General features: G+C 37.7%; 3 protein-coding genes across 8 annotated transcripts in view; 2 read left to right on the top strand and 1 right to left on the bottom strand.

Annotated features, from left to right (window-relative positions):
• Positions 1 to 1252, top strand: part of GNPTAB (N-acetylglucosamine-1-phosphate transferase subunits alpha and beta) — a 42081-nt gene extending 40829 nt beyond the window's left edge. For all 4 annotated transcript variants that reach the window (XM_050323493.1, XM_050323492.1, XM_050323494.1 and 1 more), the window contains one exon: positions 1 to 1252. Coding sequence is in view for 3 of the 4 variants with exons in the window: in XM_050323492.1 (XP_050179449.1) it covers positions 1 to 78 (78 nt within the window). In the remaining variant the exon portion in view is untranslated.
• SYCP3 (synaptonemal complex protein 3) lies at positions 1 to 13709 on the top strand. 2 transcript variants are annotated; one of them, XM_050323499.1, is made up of 9 exons: positions 18 to 114; positions 4436 to 4582; positions 5033 to 5108; positions 6110 to 6144; positions 8338 to 8455; positions 9456 to 9555; positions 10305 to 10403; positions 12574 to 12678; positions 12814 to 13709. In XM_050323499.1, exons 2-9 carry the CDS (start codon positions 4453 to 4455, stop codon positions 12865 to 12867), a joined length of 717 nt encoding a protein of 238 aa, XP_050179456.1. In that variant the 5' UTR covers positions 18 to 114; positions 4436 to 4452; the 3' UTR covers positions 12868 to 13709. The 2 variants fall into 2 exon arrangements, with proteins under 2 accessions (XP_050179455.1, XP_050179456.1); XM_050323498.1 differs by lacking the exon at positions 12814 to 13709 and having other exon boundaries at positions 1 to 114; positions 4439 to 4582; positions 12574 to 12732.
• CHPT1 (choline phosphotransferase 1) overlaps positions 12131 to 22585 on the bottom strand; it is a 20388-nt gene continuing 9933 nt past the window's right edge. The window contains exons 4-9 of one of the 2 annotated variants that reach the window (XM_050323496.1): positions 20317 to 20401; positions 18607 to 18738; positions 18056 to 18214; positions 16718 to 16843; positions 16118 to 16228; positions 12131 to 12893 (exon numbers count right to left, since the gene is read on the bottom strand). In XM_050323496.1, coding sequence (XP_050179453.1) covers positions 12849 to 12893; positions 16118 to 16228; positions 16718 to 16843; positions 18056 to 18214; positions 18607 to 18738; positions 20317 to 20401 — 658 coding nt within the window. In that variant the 3' untranslated portion in view covers positions 12131 to 12848. The remainder of the gene's footprint in view (positions 12894 to 16117; positions 16229 to 16717; positions 16844 to 18055; positions 18215 to 18606; positions 18739 to 20316; positions 20402 to 22585) is intronic. The other variant, XM_050323497.1, reaches the window with a different exon arrangement.

A 22585-nucleotide genomic window follows, 5' to 3' on the forward strand; every position in this document is an offset into this window, starting at 1 on the left:
CTAATTGCACTTAAACGAAAGATTTTTCCAAGGAGAAGGATCCAAAAAGAAGCTGGTCATGAACGAATCAAAGTGTAGAAGAGCTTTATTTTGGAGATCAGTCTACCTCAAGATGTGATTAGGCATTTTAAATCTTTCTTTCATAAGTGTCTTTTCTGGTTTAACATTTAGCTACGTTGATATGAAGAAAAAAATCATGCATCTAGAGTTAGAATCTCTGCAGTAATTTCATGATATAAAAGCTGTTGGAGCTGTGATAACGCAAAATAACAAAAAATAATTGCAGGAAACCTGTGCATAGGCAGTTTTCAACAGATCTTATTTTATGACTCTTAGTTCCATGGCCATGTTATCCTTTTTTATAAAAAGGGTTACCTAAACAAATGTAACTGCATTTATTGCAGTGGATATTGCCAACAAGATAAAATGTTGGAAGGAAATGTTATTTAGGATCAGCCTAACAAGTCCTTGGTCTTGCATTCCAAAGCATTTTGCAAATTTCTGTCATTGCTGCTTTTTTTAGACCTATGGGGAAATTGATAATTATGTGACTTGTCATTTAAATTTAGTATACATTTATAGATGTTGACATTCTTTAAAGCACAGTGACAATTCATCTCCCTATTTGTAATATTTAACTGGGATTTGGAAGAAATGTATGCTAATAAAAAAATTACACAGTAATAAAACATCTAATGGTTATTTGAAAGGTATTTTATATCTGGTGTATTCTACTCCAAAGAATACAATGATGTTATTTCTTGCCTTGATTATAAAGAGAGGGTTGTAATGAAATGAAAATGATCAAGGAATAATATTTTACAAGCATTGTAAGTATAAAAGCAAAAGTGCCTCTCTATATGAATGGGTAACAAACTTCTAAAGTAGAAAAGTTTGGGAGCAATGTTTCACTTTGGAAAACAATATTTGTACTGATATACAGAGCTTTGGTGTTTTTAAATTTAAAAAGAGGGTTTGGCCCTGTGTTTTGCTGGGACATCAGAGTAATGTCGTTTTATGTGGGAAAGGGTACTGAATCTTTTCAAGCAGAAACTTTTGGCGGTGTATCTTCAGTTAATTGTGTTAACAGTATTCAAAAAAGCATTAATTTTTGTAATCAGATGATGTACAAAATGTATGTGAATATGTATTGTAAGATACTTGGTTTGCTTTGAAATTAACTAAAATGTGATGAAAGTTTTGTCTGTTGTTTCTATTTTAAAGTAAACAAAAACTCACCCATTTTGATAAATTAGCCAGTAATGTGTATGAATCCTTATATTATTTTTCTCTTAACCTTACAACTATAGTAATTTAGGATTATTTTGAAGCATGATTCTGTTCTTGAAGTAGAATCAAACTTTTAAGCACTAAAAAAATGTAAGCACTTATAATTATTGGGGTTATATTTCATGCTAGCACTATGTATTATGCTAAAATGTAGAATATAAAGAAGTAGTTTAAATCTGCAGTACATCAGCCTAGCAGAAAATGAGACATTTCAAGAGATATAAGAAAGCTTTTATAACTTCTTACACTTGAAAATATTAGGTATATTCAAGTTTGACTAGGATTTTTTTATTATTATTATATTTGCCATTCTAATCAAAATAATTGGGAAAACTTGGCTGAAATTTTCAAGGCGGTTTTTCCTAATGAAGTTATGTGTAAATAATTGTATAGGTAGCTCAGTTTTCACTGCAGTTCCTTTTTCATTAAGGAAAGCTGTCCCAGCTGTGTGTCCCACCTTCCCACTGAATTCCTGGCTGGGGGGACAGGGACAGAGCAAGACCTGGGATACTGTGCAGGCCCTGCAGCACCCCCAGGGCTGCGGTGAGGAAAGTCAACTCCTCCCCAGGCAGACCCAAGGAAAACTTAAGCTTGGTCAAGGACGTAGCAAGTAAAATTTCTCAAGTGTTTGGGGTTGATGAGAACATTGGAAATTGAAATAGCGTTAGGATTCTTCTTTAATTTAGATTCTGTATTTGGTTTTCATAAGTAAAAAAACAAATGCCTTAACTGGTTGAGGGCAGAAAATGAGAACATTAGAAAAATCTGAAACCTGAAACGTTACAGAAAAATAATGGCATGTTTGCAGTGATTTATGGAAAAATCCTCCTGTGCTGCCGTACCCTAGCTACACCCACCAGAATACTTTCTGACGGCTTTTTGTTATCTGAATGATAAATTAAAGCCATTTCAGTGAAGAAACAGGTGAAGGTAGGTGAGCTTTAAACGAGTTTAATGCCGAATGAGCACGACGTGCCCGGCCCGGCCCGCCCCCTGCTCCTGAGGGCGCCCTGGAGCGCCGTGTGTGTCCCTGCCGCGCCCCGCCCGCGTTCCCGCCTTCTCCCGGGGCGGTGTGGGCAGCGCTGAGGCGGCACCGCATCCCGCTGTCCCCGTCAGCCTTTGTCGCCTGGGGGAGCCGCGGGAGGAACGTGAGGGCTGTGGGGCCACAGAGGGGCTTGGGGCGAGCGGAGTTCCCTCCGCGGCGGGAGGTGCGAGGCGCCCGGTCCCTGCCGCCCGCGGGTGCCCTCAGGGTGAGGCGGCTGCGGGCCCGAGTCTCCCCCGCCGCTCTGAGGCGGAGGCAGGTGCGTCCCCGCGGTGAAAAGCCCCGCCTAGGAGATTCACAGAAGTAACCGTTTTGTTTCATGTCTTTTTTGAGGGGGCAGGGTGAAAAACAGAGGTTTCTCAAAAAAAAAAAAAAAGTAATTAAAATAGGCTGCTCGGGGTTGAAGATCCTTCAATCGGCCAAAACAGGCACACAGGATGGAACGAGGGCTGCGAGGTGGCGAGATTGTTTTTACGCCTGTGGGGGTTTGCTGGGGAGTCCTGCTTTGTAAACTGATTTTCAGGACAAAGCGCGTCTGTGTGTCAGATAAAATACGTCCTATAAAATAGTAAAATGTTGAAGTGCTTCGGCAGCCCAGAAACAGGCGCAGCCAGATGCTGCACCAGGACTCTCCTCCTCACATCGTGTTTTCAACAATCACAGTAGTTGAAAAGCAGATCAAGGCTTGAAAATTCTCTCTCATTTGAGGATAATGTTAATGCAAGGACTTCTTTGATTCTTCCAGTTAATAATCTAAAGAGGTTTTGCTTTTGTTTCCAAGACACTTGCAAGGTCTAAAAATCTTCATACCACAGAGAGAAGTATCAACCTCAGAAAAAGCTGTGTCTTACAAAGCAGTGTTCCTTAACTAATTGTGGTCATGTTCCATAGATCTGTGTAATGTGTGGTTAAAAAATATTTTCACAACTATGGACAAATAATTAAAAAAAACCACAAACAAAAAACAAACAGAAATAGGAAACTCAGGTGTGTGAGAGCTGTTAATGTTGGGACGACTTCACAGTCATGGAAATTCAAAAGACATTTGCTGGAGTTCCCAGTTTCACTGTGTGAACTTAATTTTCAGATCTATCTGTGCCCTGGCTTGTGGAAAACCTACATATTTCTAGCTGTGTTGAATTGTGCCTAGAATGAGAAGTTTACCCACTACTGAGTCATGTCTTGCTCAGTTTGGAAAACAGGGTACTAGCAGCTGATATCTTTCCACCTTCAAAGGAATCCTGTTATTTTTTGAAGAATTTTTAAAAGGAAATGTTATGTGACACAACTTGAAATACCTCATAGCTCTTGCAATCAGAAAAAGATAACAAGAAGAAATATTTCAGCAAGGATTCAGTAGCTTTCTATTTCCTGTTGTATTTGTATATTATTTCTATTGCTGATAAAATGCTAAGGAAAAAAATATTCCATCACTCATGCATCTAGTGACTACAAGTATGCTCTTTCTCTTCTAAATAGATATTTTTCTCCTTGAATATTTATAAAAATACACAGAATATGTAAAAATTAGTATTATGAAAATAAATCAATTAATAGTTTTAAGAGGGTAGTGCATGTATAAAATGTTTACCAACGTAGAAATGGCATTAGTTACATTACAGAGTGCAGAGGTATAATAGCTATAAAGAAAGATCGTTCAGGACCTGAAAGTTGCCCAGAACCTTTAAAAATGGCTTGTAGAATCATACTGTTCTTTATGATTTGCCATATCTATATTTTGTAAAATAGAATAGTGACATAGCTTTTGGGAAATGCAGGACTGGATATGACAAAATGTATAATAAACATGGAAGGTAAGCAGGCAGGCACCTTAAGAAAATGGATAATTTACTTCCTTTTCTGCAGAATCAAGTGTGTTCCTATTAGCCCTGGCATATTCTTTTTTACTGAGTTCTTAAAACACCCCTGATGGGTAATGCTGTGGAACACCTCAAAACTAAAACAGTTTGATTGCTTACATATTCTTACATATTCTGGAGACTGTTACAGAGGTATCCATGACAGGTCCATGTAAGCATGAAAACATTTATCTTCAAATTATTGTGGGGAATGTTATGTAACAAATACAATATACTGTTTCAGCAGGAAAAGATCTCGTTATGGCACCCTCAGGAAGAAAGCATGGAGGGAAAGCTGGTAAACCAGCACCAGAAGAACAGACCCTACCTGCTTATGACTTTGAGGAGGATAGAAAAGAACTGAGTGGATCAGAGGAAGATATTAGAGAAGGTGCCCTTTTTAGCACATTTTTAAAATTTGAAGTTTATCATATCTCTGACTGTGAATAGAAGGAAAGATGCTTCTGTGTCAGCCAATGTCTGAGCAAGCAGGGTTTATAATGCTTAAGACAATCAACCTCCTACTGCGTGATTTTGATTGGTAAGAGGAATATATATATATTAATTTCTCCACTTCATTTGTTTAGACTAAATTCCTGTCCCACTTATCCCTGCCATTACCAGAAATCTGATAGCCAAGGATTTTTTTTTTCCAAAATAATATAAATATATATTTGTGATTTTGCTTTTTAAAGCTGCATGTGTTATTGATGGGAATTGCAACCTGTGAGACATGTTCAGAAAAATGACATTACAGAAAAGTAATCAAACTTGTAATAACTCAAACCACCTGCACAAAATAGAAGCTATGTTTGTAACTATTTCTATAATTTTTCTAAAGGCGACACACCAGTGATGGACAAGCACGGAAAGAAAAGACCTTTGGCGACTACTCATGTGGCTCCAGATGATGTGGGGTAAGGTTAGGAGTTTGGAGGTTGTTTTCCAAAATAAGCAAGCAGATACCAATTTCAGTTATCCACTATGCTTGTTTTGCTTTCTTTGTTTTTGGGTTGGTTAGTATTTGATTCAAAAATCAAGCGGCAGACAATAAAGCAGTCGTAGGTAAAAAAAGAAAATGTAGTATTTTAAAATTAGTAATTCTGCAGTTTCTTTGTAGATATTTTTGAACATGCATGAAAATTTGATATATTTGTGTGAGTTCTTAAAATATTTGTTTCTTTTAAAAAATATTTCAGTTTTGTCCTAAATTGATGATAATTTAATCAAATTCCATTAATTTTTTCCTCTGATTTTAGTTGCTGGAAGATATTACCAGTACTTTGAACGATCCAAATATTGCATGAAAAATGAAATCTTTTTACAGATAAATCTTATTAAATTTAATAATTATGAGCAATGTAAATGTAATAAAAAAGTGTATGCTGAAATAGTTTTGTAGGAGATTACAGCTGTTGAGTTGAAGATACTGTTTTTACTGTATTGTACCACTGCCTCACACGCTGGTGTTATGATCCTAAAAGGTGCTGTAAAAACAACTTTGATATTATTTGTCTTGAATTTTTCTTACTGTGCCAGTTATGCTACCTGGGATGGACTTGTTTCATCTGATGTTCCAAATACTCTTTGTGTTTTCTTTTTGTCTAGGGAATAATCAATTTTATTTACTGAATGCCCTCACTCAAGACCCCTTACATGCCTAATAGTGTCTTTTTACTCGGGAGTAAGTTAATAGATTCTAGTGGGTTTTTTTTAAACAAGCAAATCAGTCTGAAAAAGGGACCTCTCAGAGGAGGTAAAAAAGGAGTATAATTATTTTATCTTGTAGAGCAGTAGCAGCTCTGTGACTGCTTACAAGTAATAGACACATGAATAAAATTAGTTTTGAGCATATAAAACAGGTCTTACTCTAAAGCCAGAAAATGGGCAAATAAAAATTTTAAACACTGTTTTGTAGGGGTGAAGTACAGAATATGCTGGAAAGGTTTGGAGGTAAGTACATTTACATTCTAATAAATTTTAAAAAGTTGCAGGATTGGCAGTAATTTCTTACCATAAAATAACTTGCAAGACTTACATAAAATGATCAGTCTTTGTAGCATTTTTCAGCATTTCTGAATAAAGCCAGTTTTCAGAGAAAAAAGTTAGATCTAAGTAGGGCAAGAGGAAAGAAGAAAAGGGAATAACTGCACACAAAATCAGTATTATGTAGGTAATTACAAAGGAAAAGGGAAAGATGCATGAGTGCTGTTGATAATTCCAATTTTAAGGTGAAGTTTAAGAGGTAGTGAATATATTGTAGAGAAAAGGCACAATATGAGTTAGCTGCTGTTCTCACTCACAATTTTTTATTACGCTGACATAGAGGATACTGGAGATTGCAAGACTTGAGTGAGAAATAAGGGGCATGTAAATGTGAATATAAGCAGCTAAGTAGAACAAATGGTTCTAATTCTAGACAAGTAACTTTGGAAGTAAACTTTAGTTGCAACAGAGAATGAGACAGTAGTCTCTACTCAGAACCTTCAGAAATTTAGAGAATAGGGAATAAGCAAATAAGACAATTTCAGCAGTCAGGATGAGTATGAGTTTATAGAGGAGCCAAATAATGAGGGTAAGTAATGCCAGTCATCCAGTGATGAGAGGTTTATGTGTGTCACTTAGCAAGATTTAGTATAGTCATAGTCAGATCCTCAGATGGCTTTACTTACAGTTAAATTACCAGCTGAATTCTAGATAGCTGACAGGTTAGAGAAAAACCACCCTTCACTTGTAAAGGATGTGTAATACCTATCACAGTGTAAGAAAACATCAAAAAGCCATGGAAGGAAGGGAAACCATCTTAATATCACTATTCCATACTCAATAGCTGATTATTACTTTCATTGTATGTAATAAAAAAGCTGTACAGAGTCATTACTTGCATGTCAACCTTAAGGTGAAAGAGGAGTTAAAAGGAATTCCTTAATGCACGAATTAAGACTTTTTGCTGTCACAAAATGACATATTTTGTATTACATAATAGAATGCTATTGTAGGTCTGGCAATTTAGATAAGAGGAGGATGTTAAAACTTATGATTGCTTGTAACTTAAGACTTAAAAAAGGAAGGAAAGGAAGGATGGGTGGATGGATGGATGGATGGATGGATCAGAGAGAGGATGATGTCTGCACAGAACAGTATGTTTGGTATTAGCAGGGGCAGATGCCTCAGCAAATTAGAGAGGTTTGGCAGGTGTTTTCCTGAATTCTATAGTGAGAAGGAAAAGAAATTAACCTTAAACTATGACTTGTTAAGTCTCCAAATGTAAATTAAGGTGAAACCCACTAATTTATATTAAGTATTAAAAAGCACTGTCTCTGAAGTATGAAAAATAGTTTGTTGTTCATTACCTATGTTCACAGTGATAGTAACCACATACTACCTTTAATTTATTTCTGAAATCCAAGTAATTTGAATATTACTCTGAAACAGGTGTGGTTTTTCTAGGAAAAATATAATTAAAGTGTCAGCATAACTAAATTCCTTGAAAGTCTGGAAACTCTGAGCTAGCACCACAGTCATGCAGCTAAACTCATGAAGATTTTGATAATGTTACTAAAATATCATGAGATACTAGAGAAAAGAGGAAGTTTGTGCAAGGTATCTCTAGCTTTGAATGGAAAATTTATAGGCTGTGATATGTCCAAATACAACGTGCCTACAGGGTGTGAATTGACTGAGTAACGCTTCCAGTGTTGTGAGAATGCGTGTGTAGTTACTGCACAGGTGAGACCATGTCGGACCACAATAATCTGTAGGGAAGCACAGGATGACAGCGTGTAAGGCCCCACTCTCAGTGTACAGAGAGGCAGCTCCCCTGAGTTCAAGCCACTGGAGTTTCAGTTCACTGTGTTTGTCAGTTCAAAGCCAGTCTGACACTGGACCTACCACTGGCCTGAGAGAATCAAAGCAGCTACAGCTGAGTCACATCACAGCGGGTCGTATTTGGTCGGGCATCTGAGAGAGGTGGGACTCGAAGGAGATGCCACATTTATTGTGGGGCTGGGCAACAGCAGTTGAGGGACAGCCCAGATCACACCGGCTTCCTTCCCTTAGAACACACCTCATTTGCTTCGCAGCATTTTTAATAAATGGCACAATGTATCCACTATGCCTTATTTCTAAATATTCTTTGACTTTTAGCTGACATTAACAAGGCTCTCTTAGCTAAGAGGAAAAGATTAGAAATGTATACAAAAGCCTCACTCAAAACCAGCAACCAGAAGATTGAGCATGTTTGGAAAACGCAGCAGGAGCAAAGGTAACATTTACCCTTGGTTTTCAAACCTGTGGAACCAGATTCCCTTTTGAGTCACAGCAATGATAACTGATCCATCTTCTTGCAATTAAATGGCAAGTACTGTACCTAGTAGTTCAATATCTGCTCAGGGTCTCTGCTGCCTTCAGTTGTGTCCACTTTGCAAAAAACTGACAGTAAGAGTTTAGCATATTCTCTTTTGAATAGAGAAACTTAAGAACTGGAATTCTGAGAGCAAGGTACGTTAAAGAGCTGGTTTTATTTTTACGGAGAGTGACCTTTGATGTCTTTTAGAACAACGTGGGAGTGTTTTCCACTTTGGAATTTTCTGTTTCTACTTGAAAACTTGAAAAAATGTTCAGTAAAACTTTAATGCTATTCAGGTTAAGAAAGAAAATAATTTTCACCCTACATAATATTCCTCTCCCTTCTTAACACATATTTAATTACTACATCTGATACTACAGGTAGAGCAAACTGAAAAATGAGACAGCTAAAAACTGAAAGTCAGCAATATTTAAAACTTAGTGTTGTTCTACATTTATATGTATATATATTTATCTGAAACTTCTATGGACAAAATTTAAATTTACACAGAGAAAGAACATCGTAAACTAATGAATGAGCATTCATTAGCTGATCAACCTTGCATTAAAAACCCCTTAAGTTAAAACAAAGATCTGTAATTGGGTTAGAAGGACTTGGTAAACCTCAGAAAACCTGACACTGTTAGGAAGAAAAGTTGTATTTCTTTTTAACCTGAGTTTTGTATGTGAGTGCTGTCTCCTTATAAATATATATATAATTTACATTCACCTAAAGTATGTGCCTATGTATGTTCAGTTTTTCAAAACACACACTATTCAGTGAGGGTCAGATGTCTAAATATCCTGTTTCTTTATCTATGTCAGCTTTTATCCTACTCCATGTGTAAGTTGAACCTTAGGTTTCCTTGTAATTCTTTATAGCATTTGTCATACTTACAGATAGTGTCTGTTTCTAGGCAGAAGCTCAATCATGAGTTCTCCCAGCAGTTCCTGACTTTATTCCAGCAATGGGATGTAGATTTGCAAAAAGCAGAGGAGCAGGAAGAAAAACTAGCGGTGGGTTTCCGGCATGGCATGAGTTTCACTGTGTTTTCACAAGGAGGGAATACCCTTGTTTAGCGACTCAAGAAATGTGAAAAGACTTTATGTAGTTTAAACAAATATATGATTATGTCTTACAAAGAGGGTTGCATTTATAAACTTTACTGCAAGTTTATAAATGGCCCTAAGTGATGCCCTAGGGCAGCATATGGCTTGAGAAGAACCAAGACCATTTATTGTGAAGAAAGATGTGTGCTGTTTCTGTGCATCCATAGTCTTTCAGTTCAGGCAACAAAGGAATAATGGAAAGTAGTTTTCTTAAAAGTAGTTTTCTTAAAAATATGCTTGTATGTAGTAAATGTAAGAGAATTTGATAATTGTAAGGGGATAGGAACCATACAATGGAATGTAATAAAGTGATGTTGCTGTATTTGTACTTCCAACACATTTGCAAGTTTTGTTTTTCCCCAGGCAGCACATTTAGGCAGCACATTAAGGAGCTGCAGGGGATAGCAATCCTCATAGGATTTTACAAGGATAATTCAGGTTGGAAGGGACCTTAGGAGGTGACTCAGGCTTAATCCAGTGTTCACCTTACTTTAATTACTAAGAGTAAGGGTAACTCTCTGGGCAGAAACCTACAAGGCACAGACTTTCCAGTGAAGGCAGAGAATCTCTGATTCTGGAAAATGACATTGGTGTGCTGTCAAAGTGCTTTGGTTAACAACTATTGCAACTATGTTTTCCTTTTTCTTCTATTTCAGAATATGCTTCGTCAGCAACAAAAAGTTTTTCAACAGGCAAGAATAGTTCAAAGTCAGAGACTGAAAACCATTAAGCAACTCTACGAGCAGTTCTTGAAGGTAAATTTTTTCCTTGGGAGGCAGCTGACTCTTATCATATCACTTAAGAAAGCTCTAGTAATTTAGATTTTTAAATTATTTGGTATTTTTGTAACAAAGTAGCTACATACTAGACAGCAAGCAAAAAAATGGCCAGTCTTCGCGAGCGAAGATCCGGGGAAGGTCTTTCCACCTTCCAGCCTGCGCATTGGATTTTTTAGGTGAGACACAGTGTGCGCGGAACTGAGCCCACCCTTTAATCCTAAGGTTCATCTGCCGGGGCCAAGCGAGCTTGGACGGTGGCAGTGAGGTCCTTAGGACGTAGGTGGGTTGCCTTTAAGGGCTAACGAGCCCCACCTGCCCGGGAGTGGCCCTGACCGGGAATCGAACCCAGGTCTCTGCGGTGATAGCGCGGCACCTTTACCACTAGACCACCAGGGGCTCCGCAAGCAAAAAAATATTTTGAGTATAACTACACAAAAAGTTTACTTTTTAGTTAACGTTTTCCCCTTTCATTGTACACCAAAACAAAGCACTTCATTCACAGAATGTCCTTCACCCACTTTTTCTAAGGTATATGAGAATTAAACTGTGAGAAAAATGAAAATACCCTAAATGATTGATTTTGTAATGAATGCAGAGGCACAGCACCGTAGAATCACTGAGGTTGGAAGGGACCTCTGGAGGACATCTGGTCTTGCCAGCAGGCAGTACAGCAGGGCTGCCTAGAGTTGTTGCTTGGGACTTACTTCCAAATGGCTTTTGAGTATCTCCAAGGATGGGGACTCCACAGCCTCTTGGGGCAGGCTATTCCAGTGCTCAGTCACCCTCACAGGAAAGTGTTTCTTGATGTTGAGAGGGAACTTCCTTTGTTTTCAGTTTGTCTGTCACTCCTGGTCCTGTCACTGGGCACCTCAAGAGCCTGGCTCTATCTTCTTTGCATTCTCCCCTTCAGGCACTATGTATATGGATAAGATTCCCCTTCCTTTCTCTTTCCCAGGCTTAAGAGTCCCATCTCTTTCAGACTTTTCTCACATGAGAAATACTTCTGTCCCTTAATCATCTTCATGGCCCTTTGAGCTCTATCCTGTATGTACATGTCTCCCTTGTACTGAGGAGTCTGGAACTGGACCCAGCACTCCAGGTGTGGCCTCACCAGTGCTGAGTGGAAAGATCACCTTCCTCGACCTGCTGGCAACACTTTTCCTAATGCAGCCTAGGAAACTGTTGGTTGCCTTGCTGCAAGGGCACATTGCTGGCTCATGTTCCATTTGGTATCCCCCAGGACCCCCAGGTTCTTTTCTGCCAAGCTGCTTTCCAGCTGCATGGCCCCAGTATATGGAGTGGATTCAAGTCTGTCAGTTTCTGACAAACTTTAATTTCTGTTCAAGTCATTTTCTAACTGGTCCCATTTTGAAATTTCAGTTAGTTACAATAAGCTTGGTATTTGGTTTGGTTGGTTTGGTGTTGTGGGTTTTTTTCCAAGTCTGGGAGTTTAGGAAAGTAAATCTGAAATAGTGCAACTCTTAGTTTAAGATAGTAAAAAATTATAAAGGATATTACAGAAGCATTAATAACTATTCCAAAATGCCAAAAATGTCTTCATCAAAGAGGAAATACTGAACAGAAGGTCAAGTATTACTTTGATTTTTCTCCTCAAAGAAGATCAAAAGTCAAGCCTCAAATATGTTTACGTAAATGTAAGTTAAAGAAAATGCAACTAGACACATACACAGAGGTAGGCATAATTGTAGGTACAAAAGGGAAAATAATCAGTGAGTTTTATTTGGGGAGAAGTGTGCAAAGACATGTAATGGGTTTTATAGTCCCTACTTCAAGTCCCTCAAGGTTGCCATAATATTGAACCCCTAGCATTCCTGACAGATGTCTGTTCAAGTTCTTCTTGTGGAATTCTTAATTAAAATGCAGAATAACTAGCTAAGACCTCACAGAAGCTGTCTGGAGGATACCGTTTCCTTCACAGGGTCCACAGTATTTAAATAGGAATGTAGTCTGGAGTATGAAGTCCTGTATGATTCCTCTGTCAAGTTTGTGACAAAACTAATCAATTATCAGTGAATACTTTAAAAATTAAATTATAGTAAAAAAATCAATGATTGGTTTGTTTGCTTGTTTTAAATGAACACTTTGACACTGAAGAGTTCTGAATTAAGATTCTCCTTAACTTCAGAGCATGGACGAGCTGGAGAAGAGCAATGAAAATCTTCTGGCGGGTGCCCAAAATGAACTCCGCAAAGAAATGGCTATGTTGCAGAAGAAGATTATGATGGACACCGTAAGTATCAGATCTGTGAAGCCAGTTAAATGCAAAAATAGAACATTCTATTGAAAGTCATTTGACATTCATTTAATTCAAAGGACTCATATTGATACGGCATTTGTTCAGTATTATCTCCTTTTCTCGTCACAGCAACAGCAGGAGATGGCAACTGTTCGCAAGTCTCTTCAGTCCATGTTATTCTGATGGCTCAGTGGAGAAACAAGTTGTACCTAAGTAACATGACACAAGTACAGGCATTAGCCACAGAGAAGGATGTTAAGATATAAATGTTTTAAGGTTCCTCTTAAAGGCTTTCATGGATTGTTCTGATCTTGTATCTGATAATGTTGTAAGCACATAGATTAGTAAATTTTATTAATGGGGGGGGCAGTGTGAACCCCAAACCATTTACTATTAATTTTTAACTACCTAATATTCACTTTCAATAGCACTGAACTGTTGAAATTGTTTTGCTTTTTCTAATGGCAAATTGTAACAATGGCCAAAATTAATGAAAAATGCTTTAGTCAGATTGTACATATTAACCTTAGGCCTTTAGGTAAATTGTGCAAATAGAAGCATTTTTCACAAGATGTAGATTTCTGTAGTTTCAGCATTCAGTAAGCTGACATATCAGCAGTTATAAGTTCATGGGGTATGACATAGCTCATGTAAGATTGTTTAATGATGTATTACAGGAAAACAAAGTACATTCTGTTAACTCTTTTGTTATGCTAGGTTTTGTAATATCCTTGTATTAGAAAGAGATTTAAGAACTGCTGTAATTTGTCCAGAAAACGTTGGAGTTTTTTTAGTTGAATGAAGAGCTTCATGTATCAGCTCCAGTAAGCATAACTGAACATTATGCATTTTGGGATATATACTTCTCGTAGAGCCACTGCAAGAAGATGGGGTAGATTTACCTCATTTACTTAGTACAAGCTATTACAAGCCTTTGAGATGGAATATTACTTTTTGCAACCCCAAATGACTAGCAATTTAGGGAGGCCTGAGTTTTAAGGGTAAAGCATTTATCTTTCATGTATCTCATTGCAATAAATAAATTTAAAAATTGGCTTAGTGTGCATGTAGTTTGTTTCTACAGAAAACCATTATACCTGAATATCCACTTTCACAAATTAGGTAGTTGCTAACACATTTAATGCTTCGATTTCATACCACAGTAGATAAAACAAAAACCATCCACACACACACACAAATGTGATGTTTTCATAACAATATATTTCAAAACCATATTCTTCTCCTCAGCTTACTGGCATTTTTAGTTTGGTATCAAGTCATTTGCTGGTTCTTCAGTTCTGGAAGTCAGATTAAAGTAACCTATGGAAACTCAGCTACGAGGTTGCAAACTGAAGTTGAATAAGAAACCAGTATGGAACTCCTTGTTCTGCCTCTGCTAGGATTCAGGGCAGGCACAATTATAGAAGTTACATTGTTACAATGATGCACAAGGCAATATGGGCCTCTGGTGGGTACCACTGTCTAGGAGGATTTATAACTGTGCTGCTGAGTGCCTCAGCCCTCTAAGGACAATTAGATGCTATGAAACAGGTAACAGGTTTTGCTTCCTATCTTCAACAGGAGGTTATTTGTTAGTATTACCTCCTGTTTCTGGTTTTATTTGTTAGTATTGACTCACGTTTCTTGTTTTCTGACTGATTTCTGCATTAGTTTCCAATCATCCACCTGCCTCAATCGTATCCTTAAAATTACTTATGCCTACTATGACATGAAATAGTTTTACCCATTGTGGGGAACCAAAGGTGCCCATGTCTTTTCATCAGGTGGTTGTTTACAGTATTCTTTCCTATTTGCCCATGGCCTGGGTTCAGGCTAAGTTCATGTGTAGATGCTGTGTCTTTCCCAGTCTCAAACAGGAGTAGTAAGTAGTAGGATTCATGTGGAATTGATACGAGTCACTTAAGAGTTCTAGTCCTTTGGCAGTAACTGTTACAGCTATCCCTCAAGAGTATCACTAAATTCTTATTAGTGTGGTAGATGTTATTTTATTCCCTCCAGATTAGCACACAATGTACCACTACTGAAGTTCCTTGAACACCTCAGGAAGTCTTTCTGAATTAACATGAAGCCTGGAAGCTGCAGGGGTAGAATTTTTAAAACAAACCACAGCATTGTTTATTGAACAGTTCAGGAAGGACTTCATGAACTCAAAGCTCAGGTACAACAACTGAAAGTAGTAATGGACCCTTACATTCAACAACTTTTTACATAAATCATATTCAAAAGTACCTCTTTAAAGGAGCTTAAGTTTAAAGGGTTTGTGTGCAAGTCCTGATTTATTCATACAAATAAGCTACTTTTCTCCAATGACAATAGCCCTGTAGTTATGCACATCGTATTAGCCAATGGGTCTGGTCTTAAAGAGACAGGCTGAGAGTGGGCCTGACTTCCTGGTTTGGATTTTACATTATGGTTTAGTTTTGTGCTGTTTTGTTTGGATAAAGTACAGTGGTAGCTACAAGACAATTCGATCAATTATAAGGAAGATAAACACAGCAATAGCAAAAATAACCATATAGGGAAATACACATAGGTGGGTTACATTGCTAGAGCTGCAGTCATTTAATGACCTCTGTCATTTGCTTGCACAGTTTCACAGATACACATCAGGGTAACTAAAGTCAGTATCCTTGAATTACACAGCTCCCTCTAGTCCAGATAATGATGAAGTGTAATGAAACAAATCTTGTTATGACTACAAAACCAGAAACTGGCCTTGAAAGAAAGTACAAGCTCCAGTTTTATCTGGTAGCAGTAAGTTATGTGCTTGGATACTTGAGAATGAACGAATCCTAAAGGCACTCATAACAGTACTCTGAAGTAGAATAAAATTTTCCTGAGCTGTACCTCCTTCATCTACTGATCCAGCAGCTTGTTCCTTAGAAATACCAGAAGAGAGATTGAGTGGTTTTACCTCATGGCTGCCTCATTTTACCAGTCTTAATGCTGCAGTGCTGTATTTAATTGGTACACCTGACTACCACTTCAGAGCACTTCCACGAAAACTTTAGAAACTAATGCTACAATATATTAGTCACTTAGTCTAGGCAAACGTGAAATTCCTCTTTAAATTCTGGTTGGTAGCACCTTGGTTTGCAGCCTACATTCACCAAAACAGAAGTACAAAATTAAAGTTACCTAACAGGAAAGGGCAACATTTTCAAATGTGGTATTGAAGGTCTGAAATACATGCTGGTTCAAAAGTATTGATCACAATAGCATCTGCAGAACTTTGTTATCTACTAATTCTAACATCTGGTAATGTCTGGGATACGGTGAACTTTCTCATAAAACTTTTCTTCAAGAGCTTAATCTGTCTTCCCAAAAACAGAGGGGCTGCTTCATTCAACATTCCCCTAACTGCTTCTTCTCTTGTCCTTGACCTATTTAATCAGTCATTATGGTTTTGAACCTGTTCAGGAGCTTGATGAGATGAAATTCTGAAGACATGTATATGAAGATGAGCAGCAATCTGTAGGCACACACCAGTGGCATATCTCAGCATATCAAACAAGGATATGAACTTCAAAAGAGCAAAACAGAACAGGTTAAAACAAAATCCAACTTTTTTTTCAGTTGTCCCTACTATAAATATGTTATACTTTAATAAGGATCTATCCACGTGACAAGTATAACAATCGTTTTAACATATAGCTACAGAGTGGTCTAGTTTAAAAAAAACCAAAACCACCCCAAAACCCCGACACCCCAACAGCACTAAGCACTTAAAAAATCCGATAAACAAAGGTTAGTCTGCAGTTCACAGAACAATTTAAACCCACATGGGCTAAATCATAATTACAAGAGAGATTCTGTAAATTTACTTTCACATCTCTTCCAAGGAAAGAAAGCCAGTCAGCTCCCAAAATACATGTTTACATGGTACCCTGGCACTCCCTCCACAGCGGCAGCTGAAATGGGAGCAGGTCAGAAATGGCAGAGCAGAATTACAGGGACAATTCTCAATCCATTCCTTTAGCTATGGTCCAAATTAGAAGTATAAAACACTTACCAATGCTATCCATAGAACAATATATTCATCAATAAAACTGTTGAAGTACTGGTCCAAAAACAGAAGTCCTGGCCCAATAAATGCAGAGTCCTGAAGAGAGATTTCACTTTTTGTCATGTGAGCCACCTATGTAAAAAATAAAAGCAAACATGCATGACCTCCTTGCCCAGCAATGTTCTCTTCTAAGTTAATCTGTACCACTGTACAGCTACCTGCAGGGGTTTCCAAATCTTTAATTTTTCAGTGTTGTATTCAAAAGGTAAGACTATGCAAGTGTATTACTGAAAACAAATACCATCCACTTGAAATGTTGTTTTCAGGTATAACTTGAAAATTTTGGCTTTTCCTAGCCAAAAGCTAACTAGGAAGCAGGCTTTTGCTTAGGTAACAAGACTTGTTCTCACTGTTTAGTAAAGACAGTGTATGCTCAGATACACTTTACAGACTGACCAAGAGAACATTACTGGGGGTGAAGGGAAGAAATCTGTTCTCCCCACACAGCCCTTGTTCCTTCCATATTTAGCACTCTTAGAGACAACTTGAGGTCACCTCTAACTAAGAGTTCTTTTTAAAAACTTGGTGACTTAATAAAAGACATATGAAGAATCCATACCAGGAAGCTTAAAAATGGCTCCTCTGAATGAGCAAAGAACAAACAGGGCAGTTCATCTGTTTGACAGAACTGCTTCAAGTTCAGTCTTAAGGCTCAGTGTTCGTATCAGCATTCTCTCTCTTGAACAGGTAGTAGCTCACTAGGTGAACACCTGTTTAGCCAGAAAGTCTGTCCAATACCTGTTTTCTAGTGTTTGAAAAATGTCATGCCAGAAGAAAAAAATGAGCTGGTTGGATTGCTGTTATTAGCAAATATATAGCAAGGCAGATTTTTATTTTTTTTAATCCACTGATAAGGTTTATATGTATAAAAAAAGACAGGAAAGTTTCTCTCATTGTTTTAATGAATAAAGTAAATTCCTATTTCAGATAACTAAATCAGAAGTCACAGCACTGTTAGTAAGGATTGAGGGACCAGAGTTAGGATATTAAATGATAGACAGTATATTTCTAGGAGTAAATTGAGAGTATTTTTCTCGGAGTAAGTTAAACAAAACTGAAAGTTCCAACCAATACATTCAACAGGAAGTATGCATTTGCAGCAGTATCATATAGAATTTCTCTGTAGGACCCTGAGTATAGTTCAGTGTCTGGGTCATAATGAAACTGGTAATACAGTGGCAGAGCAGAATGGGAAAACCTGCATGATGCCTGCTGATCCAACAAGTGTTAAGCCAAGAACCAGTTTAGTTTTAGGAGGTTTAGGAGTGAAAGAAAAATCCTTACCACCAACTTCTGTGAGATTTTGGCATTCACAATCCCAAATGTTATGACATACAGGCAAGCGTGTTTTTCAAACAGCTGAGTTGTAGACTTTTTATAAATCATAATGGCCATTGTGATAAGTAGTCCAATGTGCAGGCCTGGTGAAAGAACACTTGTTCCCTGAAATGTAAATGGACAGAAAATTTGTCTTAGACTTCAGTCACACAGTAACATCCAGATTTTATAAATATTGCAAATCCCATTAAACAAAACCAGAGTTGCCAAAACTCAGGAATGTCCATCAGCATTAGGCCATTGGAATGCTATTGGAATCCTCTGCAGTGACCACGAATTAATTTTGTAAGAAAATTCACTGCTGGTTCCCACGACAGAAGAAATCCAGTAACAGGCAGAGAGAAGGTAAATAATGAAGTCTTTGCTTTAGCCACCCAGCACTCATATGCCTGTCTGCTTAAACGCTCAAACAAATAAAACCCTTATGATCATCTGAAATGCAAGAAATTATGGGCATAAATTATTCAAACATCATTCTGATTTTTAGAGCAACTTACTGCTATTGTAGATCCATTCTTTCCAACCCCTCCACCAAAGATGACACGGAAATAATTGAAAAAAGAAAGTGCTGTTCCACACAGGATGCCAATAACTGCAAAGAACTTCAGTTCTAAGCCCACCAAAGGGACCTTAGCAGAACATAGAAAAACAAAACCAAAAAAACCACAACAAGACAAGAGAAAGATATCAGAGGTTAAACACAACACCTTTATTAAAAAGAGATTACAGAAGCCACTCACACCTACTAAACAAACATTTTATTTCAACTCTTGCTTTCCCAGGAAGAAGATCAGGACAACAGTGCTTGGAATTCGTTTCCTTACTAAGGAAACAACAAATATCTTTTGTAATGTTTAAACTCAACTTTTGAGTACTTCACTTCTGTTCTTGAGATTCAGGAGATCTTACTCTGTTCGTCCTTACTATGTTCTTCAAACATTTTTACTACATAAGCAAAAACTTGACACAGACTACTGCATCACCATGGTATGGGAGGGGGAAAGAGGAGAGTTCCTTCTATTTCACTGGATAACACAACACTGCACCGCAGGAAACACAAACACCATCTGCCTGCTGTGTGTTTTGGTACGTTATTTGTATGCTGTATCTTTGCATATCATGAGACTATCCTGAATAGTCTCCAGATACAAATTTTAATTAAAGAATTACCTTTTGGAATCAATTGCAGTTTCAAGGAACCTTCCAAAGGCAGCAGAGGATTAAAAAAAAAAGTAGTAATAAATTGAAACCATTGACTATATTTTTTAATATAGAGTGTTTTGAGATACAGCATAACTACAACAGATTTTAATAGTGAAGGGGAAAAAAAAAATCAATCATAATTAAAGTCTAATGCACCTACTTTATTTTCCAACATGAAAATAAGCTTTTTGAAAACAAACAAAAAATATCTTGCAGTATGGGGAAAAACTTTAGCTAAGCATTTCTTAACTGCTGAGTAAACTTATGAATTTATTTTAATTTCTTGGTGGTTTATATTTAGGTTCATTTGTATTGGTTATCAATAGTATAAAATGGTTTCAGCTCTTCCTTGTGCTATAGCCAAGCAGAACTATAAATTTCTGAGTAAAGACCCTAGAAAGGATGAAGACCTTAAGTTTCATATACTTCTGATACTGTCCACTAAAGTGCATCTCTAAAGATCAGAATAAAAGTTAGAGACAGAAAGCAATTCTTTAAATAGAGATATTTACATTTATGTGGCTGTGACACAACTGTTAAAAATCAGTGTATCTGCATCAACACAAATATGGATTAACCAAAACCCCTCTGACTTCATCCCATGGTTTCATTAGATTAAAACATTTCATCCTTAAATTTTAAAATAGATTGTTTAACTGAAAAGAAACATATGTCTTACAATATCCAAAATACATAAAACCAGAACAAAAACTATTTGCTGATGTGCAGAGTATTAGTTCCAGATCAGAAGTTCATATAAGTGGCAGATGGGGTCTTTTTTCCTCTATGTAGCTCTAAATTGCGCACAGGGAGTCACACCATTATATCTAAGGTAACTACAACATCAAAATAACCTGCATTTATACAATGAGCTAAAACAGAACATGAGACAACTAGCAGGTGTCGATGGTACTTGCACAGGACAGCTTCAAATACCACAGGAACTGTGAGCACTTACAGGAACTGAATGCTCAACAGGAACTCTGAACAGTTAACACACTTACCTTGTAGTCCCATATTGCTGTTCCTGCATATGCAGATATCAAGAGCAGCATTGTTATGGCTATCTGAACTTCAGTTACATCAATTCTATGAAGGAAAAGAAGAGATTTAGTTAAAGGAAAGGACTTTTTGCTGTAAGTGTAAAGGGGGAGAATAAAACCCCAGTAACTGTACTTCAAATTACATCAATGTACATAAATTCCTTTCCTTGACTGAGAAAGGTACTCTATGTGTAGGCACACATCTCTGGCCAAGATGTAAAATTAAAGCTATACTCCTTATCTGGAGCAAGCTGCATATCATATAATTTTAATGGTGGAAAATCTTTAATAAATACATTGTTAACTATTTGAGAACTCTGTACAAATTTATAGACTTGTTGGTATGTCGGTATCAAAGCAAAGTTTAAGGGAAGCTCACAGGTAAATGCAATCAACCATTGGAAGCAGAACATATAAAAGCAGAGACTGTAAAGAGCAGGCTGGGACAGAAGAGATTTCTTTAGGCCAGCTTATCATGAAAACCTGACAGATAGAGCCTGCAGAACATATGGGACTGACTCTTAAAGCTAAAGTTTAAACTGCAGCTGGGTAATAAGCTGAGGTGCTTGTCACTGCTTAAAGCTGTTAGAATGGGGAGTCCTTGTCTTCCTACACCTTTGCATTCCTCCAACTTTACCAGCTGTAGTGCTCATCAGACTCCAAGGTGAGCCAGTTCAGCTTGCCAGTCTGGTGTAGGCTTTTCATCTTCTGCCCATTTCATGAACTGGCTCAAAGTCAAATGACAGTCTGTCAGGGGACAGTGGTGCTGGGAGTGGGCTCTTTCCTCTCTGCCAGGCATAAAGTGTTACATCTACCCAGGCATTGCTGAACTTGTTGATTACATCATTCAAAAGTGTCCATGAGCAAGTGCAAGTGTTCACAAGTTGCACTCTGCACCATTAACACCTATTTCTAATCTGTATTTGCTTTGTTGTTGCTGGTGGTGGGAGGAGGCTTGAACTTGAATTATTATATGTGCCAAAGTTTAATACTCAATTTTACAGAGGCTCAGACTACTGGTTGCAACAGAGCCCAAATCAGAGTCCAAAGACTTTAATCAGACACTGTGCAGTATTCCACATAACCTAACAGTGTTACATTAGTCAGCTCTCTGCTCCTTCCTGGCCATCAGCAGTAGGAATCTCTCATCTCTGATTTGATTTCTAAAATCAAGTGCTGCTAATTCGGGAACAGCATCAGTGAGAGCTTCCATCCATGTTATTGTATATTACCATGTTTAGAACACTATATTAATGCTTGCTTCAGTTAGGCTCACACCTCTGTTCTTAAGAGAAACAAAACTGCAAGCCTTAAAGAAAACTGTGGCCTTTTTTCACTGACCAGAAATAAGTTACCTTGGAGAAAAGTTTTGTCTGTTTAACTTCAAACAGTAGGCATGGAACACCAGGCCATTCTGAACTGTCTGCACTATGCACTATCAGTGTGTTTAAGCAGAAGTCACTGAGTTTTTAATGATGAAATTTTTATGTGGTATAGGAGTGCCTTCCTGATGTGGGGAAATCATTCTCACACTTTATGCAAGAACAAAAGGCAAAGAAAAGCAATCATGTCTGCAAAATGCCAGAGCTCATGCTGCAGTCCATCTCCCTTCAGTCAAGCACAGAAATTAACCTATTTCAGCTATCACTCTAAAGCACCTATTTTTGTTTACAGTAAAAGATGTCCTTTAAAAATTTAGGATGTGCAGGCAGGCAGAACAATTATAGTTTGCATGGTAAAATGGATTATCAGCAAACTAAAAAGAGCCCTTAGCAATATCACAGGGACAGCCTGCACTCGATGCAGACATCAAACAGTATGCAAGGTTAGCTGGTCACCAGCCTGTGTGCCCATGGGATGCTCAGATTTGCTTCTCACAGGCCAAAGCTAAGTAGGACTATGAACAGGTGACTAGGAAAGTGACTGGGATTAGCAGAAGAACAGCCTTCATCTATCACTTATTTCCAATTTTGCTGCTGTGGAAGTCTCTGATCTTTTCCTCACTAAACTGCAGCTCATTGCTTAAAAACAGCCAAAGGCCATGGCTAGGCACTACCACAGCTGCAGGAGGGTGCAGCAATCCCCACACTATTAGCAGTTAAATTGAAATCATGTCTTCTACATGAATGTCATGACTTTTCCTCCTATGCTGCAGTGGAAACAGATGAAACGTCCATCAGGTCACAAACAGCATCACAGCAATCTCTAGAACTGTGACCTAACAGAAAAC

Source organism: Myiozetetes cayanensis, unplaced genomic scaffold (genome assembly GCF_022539395.1).
Source record: "Myiozetetes cayanensis isolate MyiCay16 unplaced genomic scaffold, myiCay2020 scf3, whole genome shotgun sequence".
Lineage (NCBI taxonomy): Eukaryota > Metazoa > Chordata > Aves > Passeriformes > Tyrannidae > Myiozetetes > Myiozetetes cayanensis.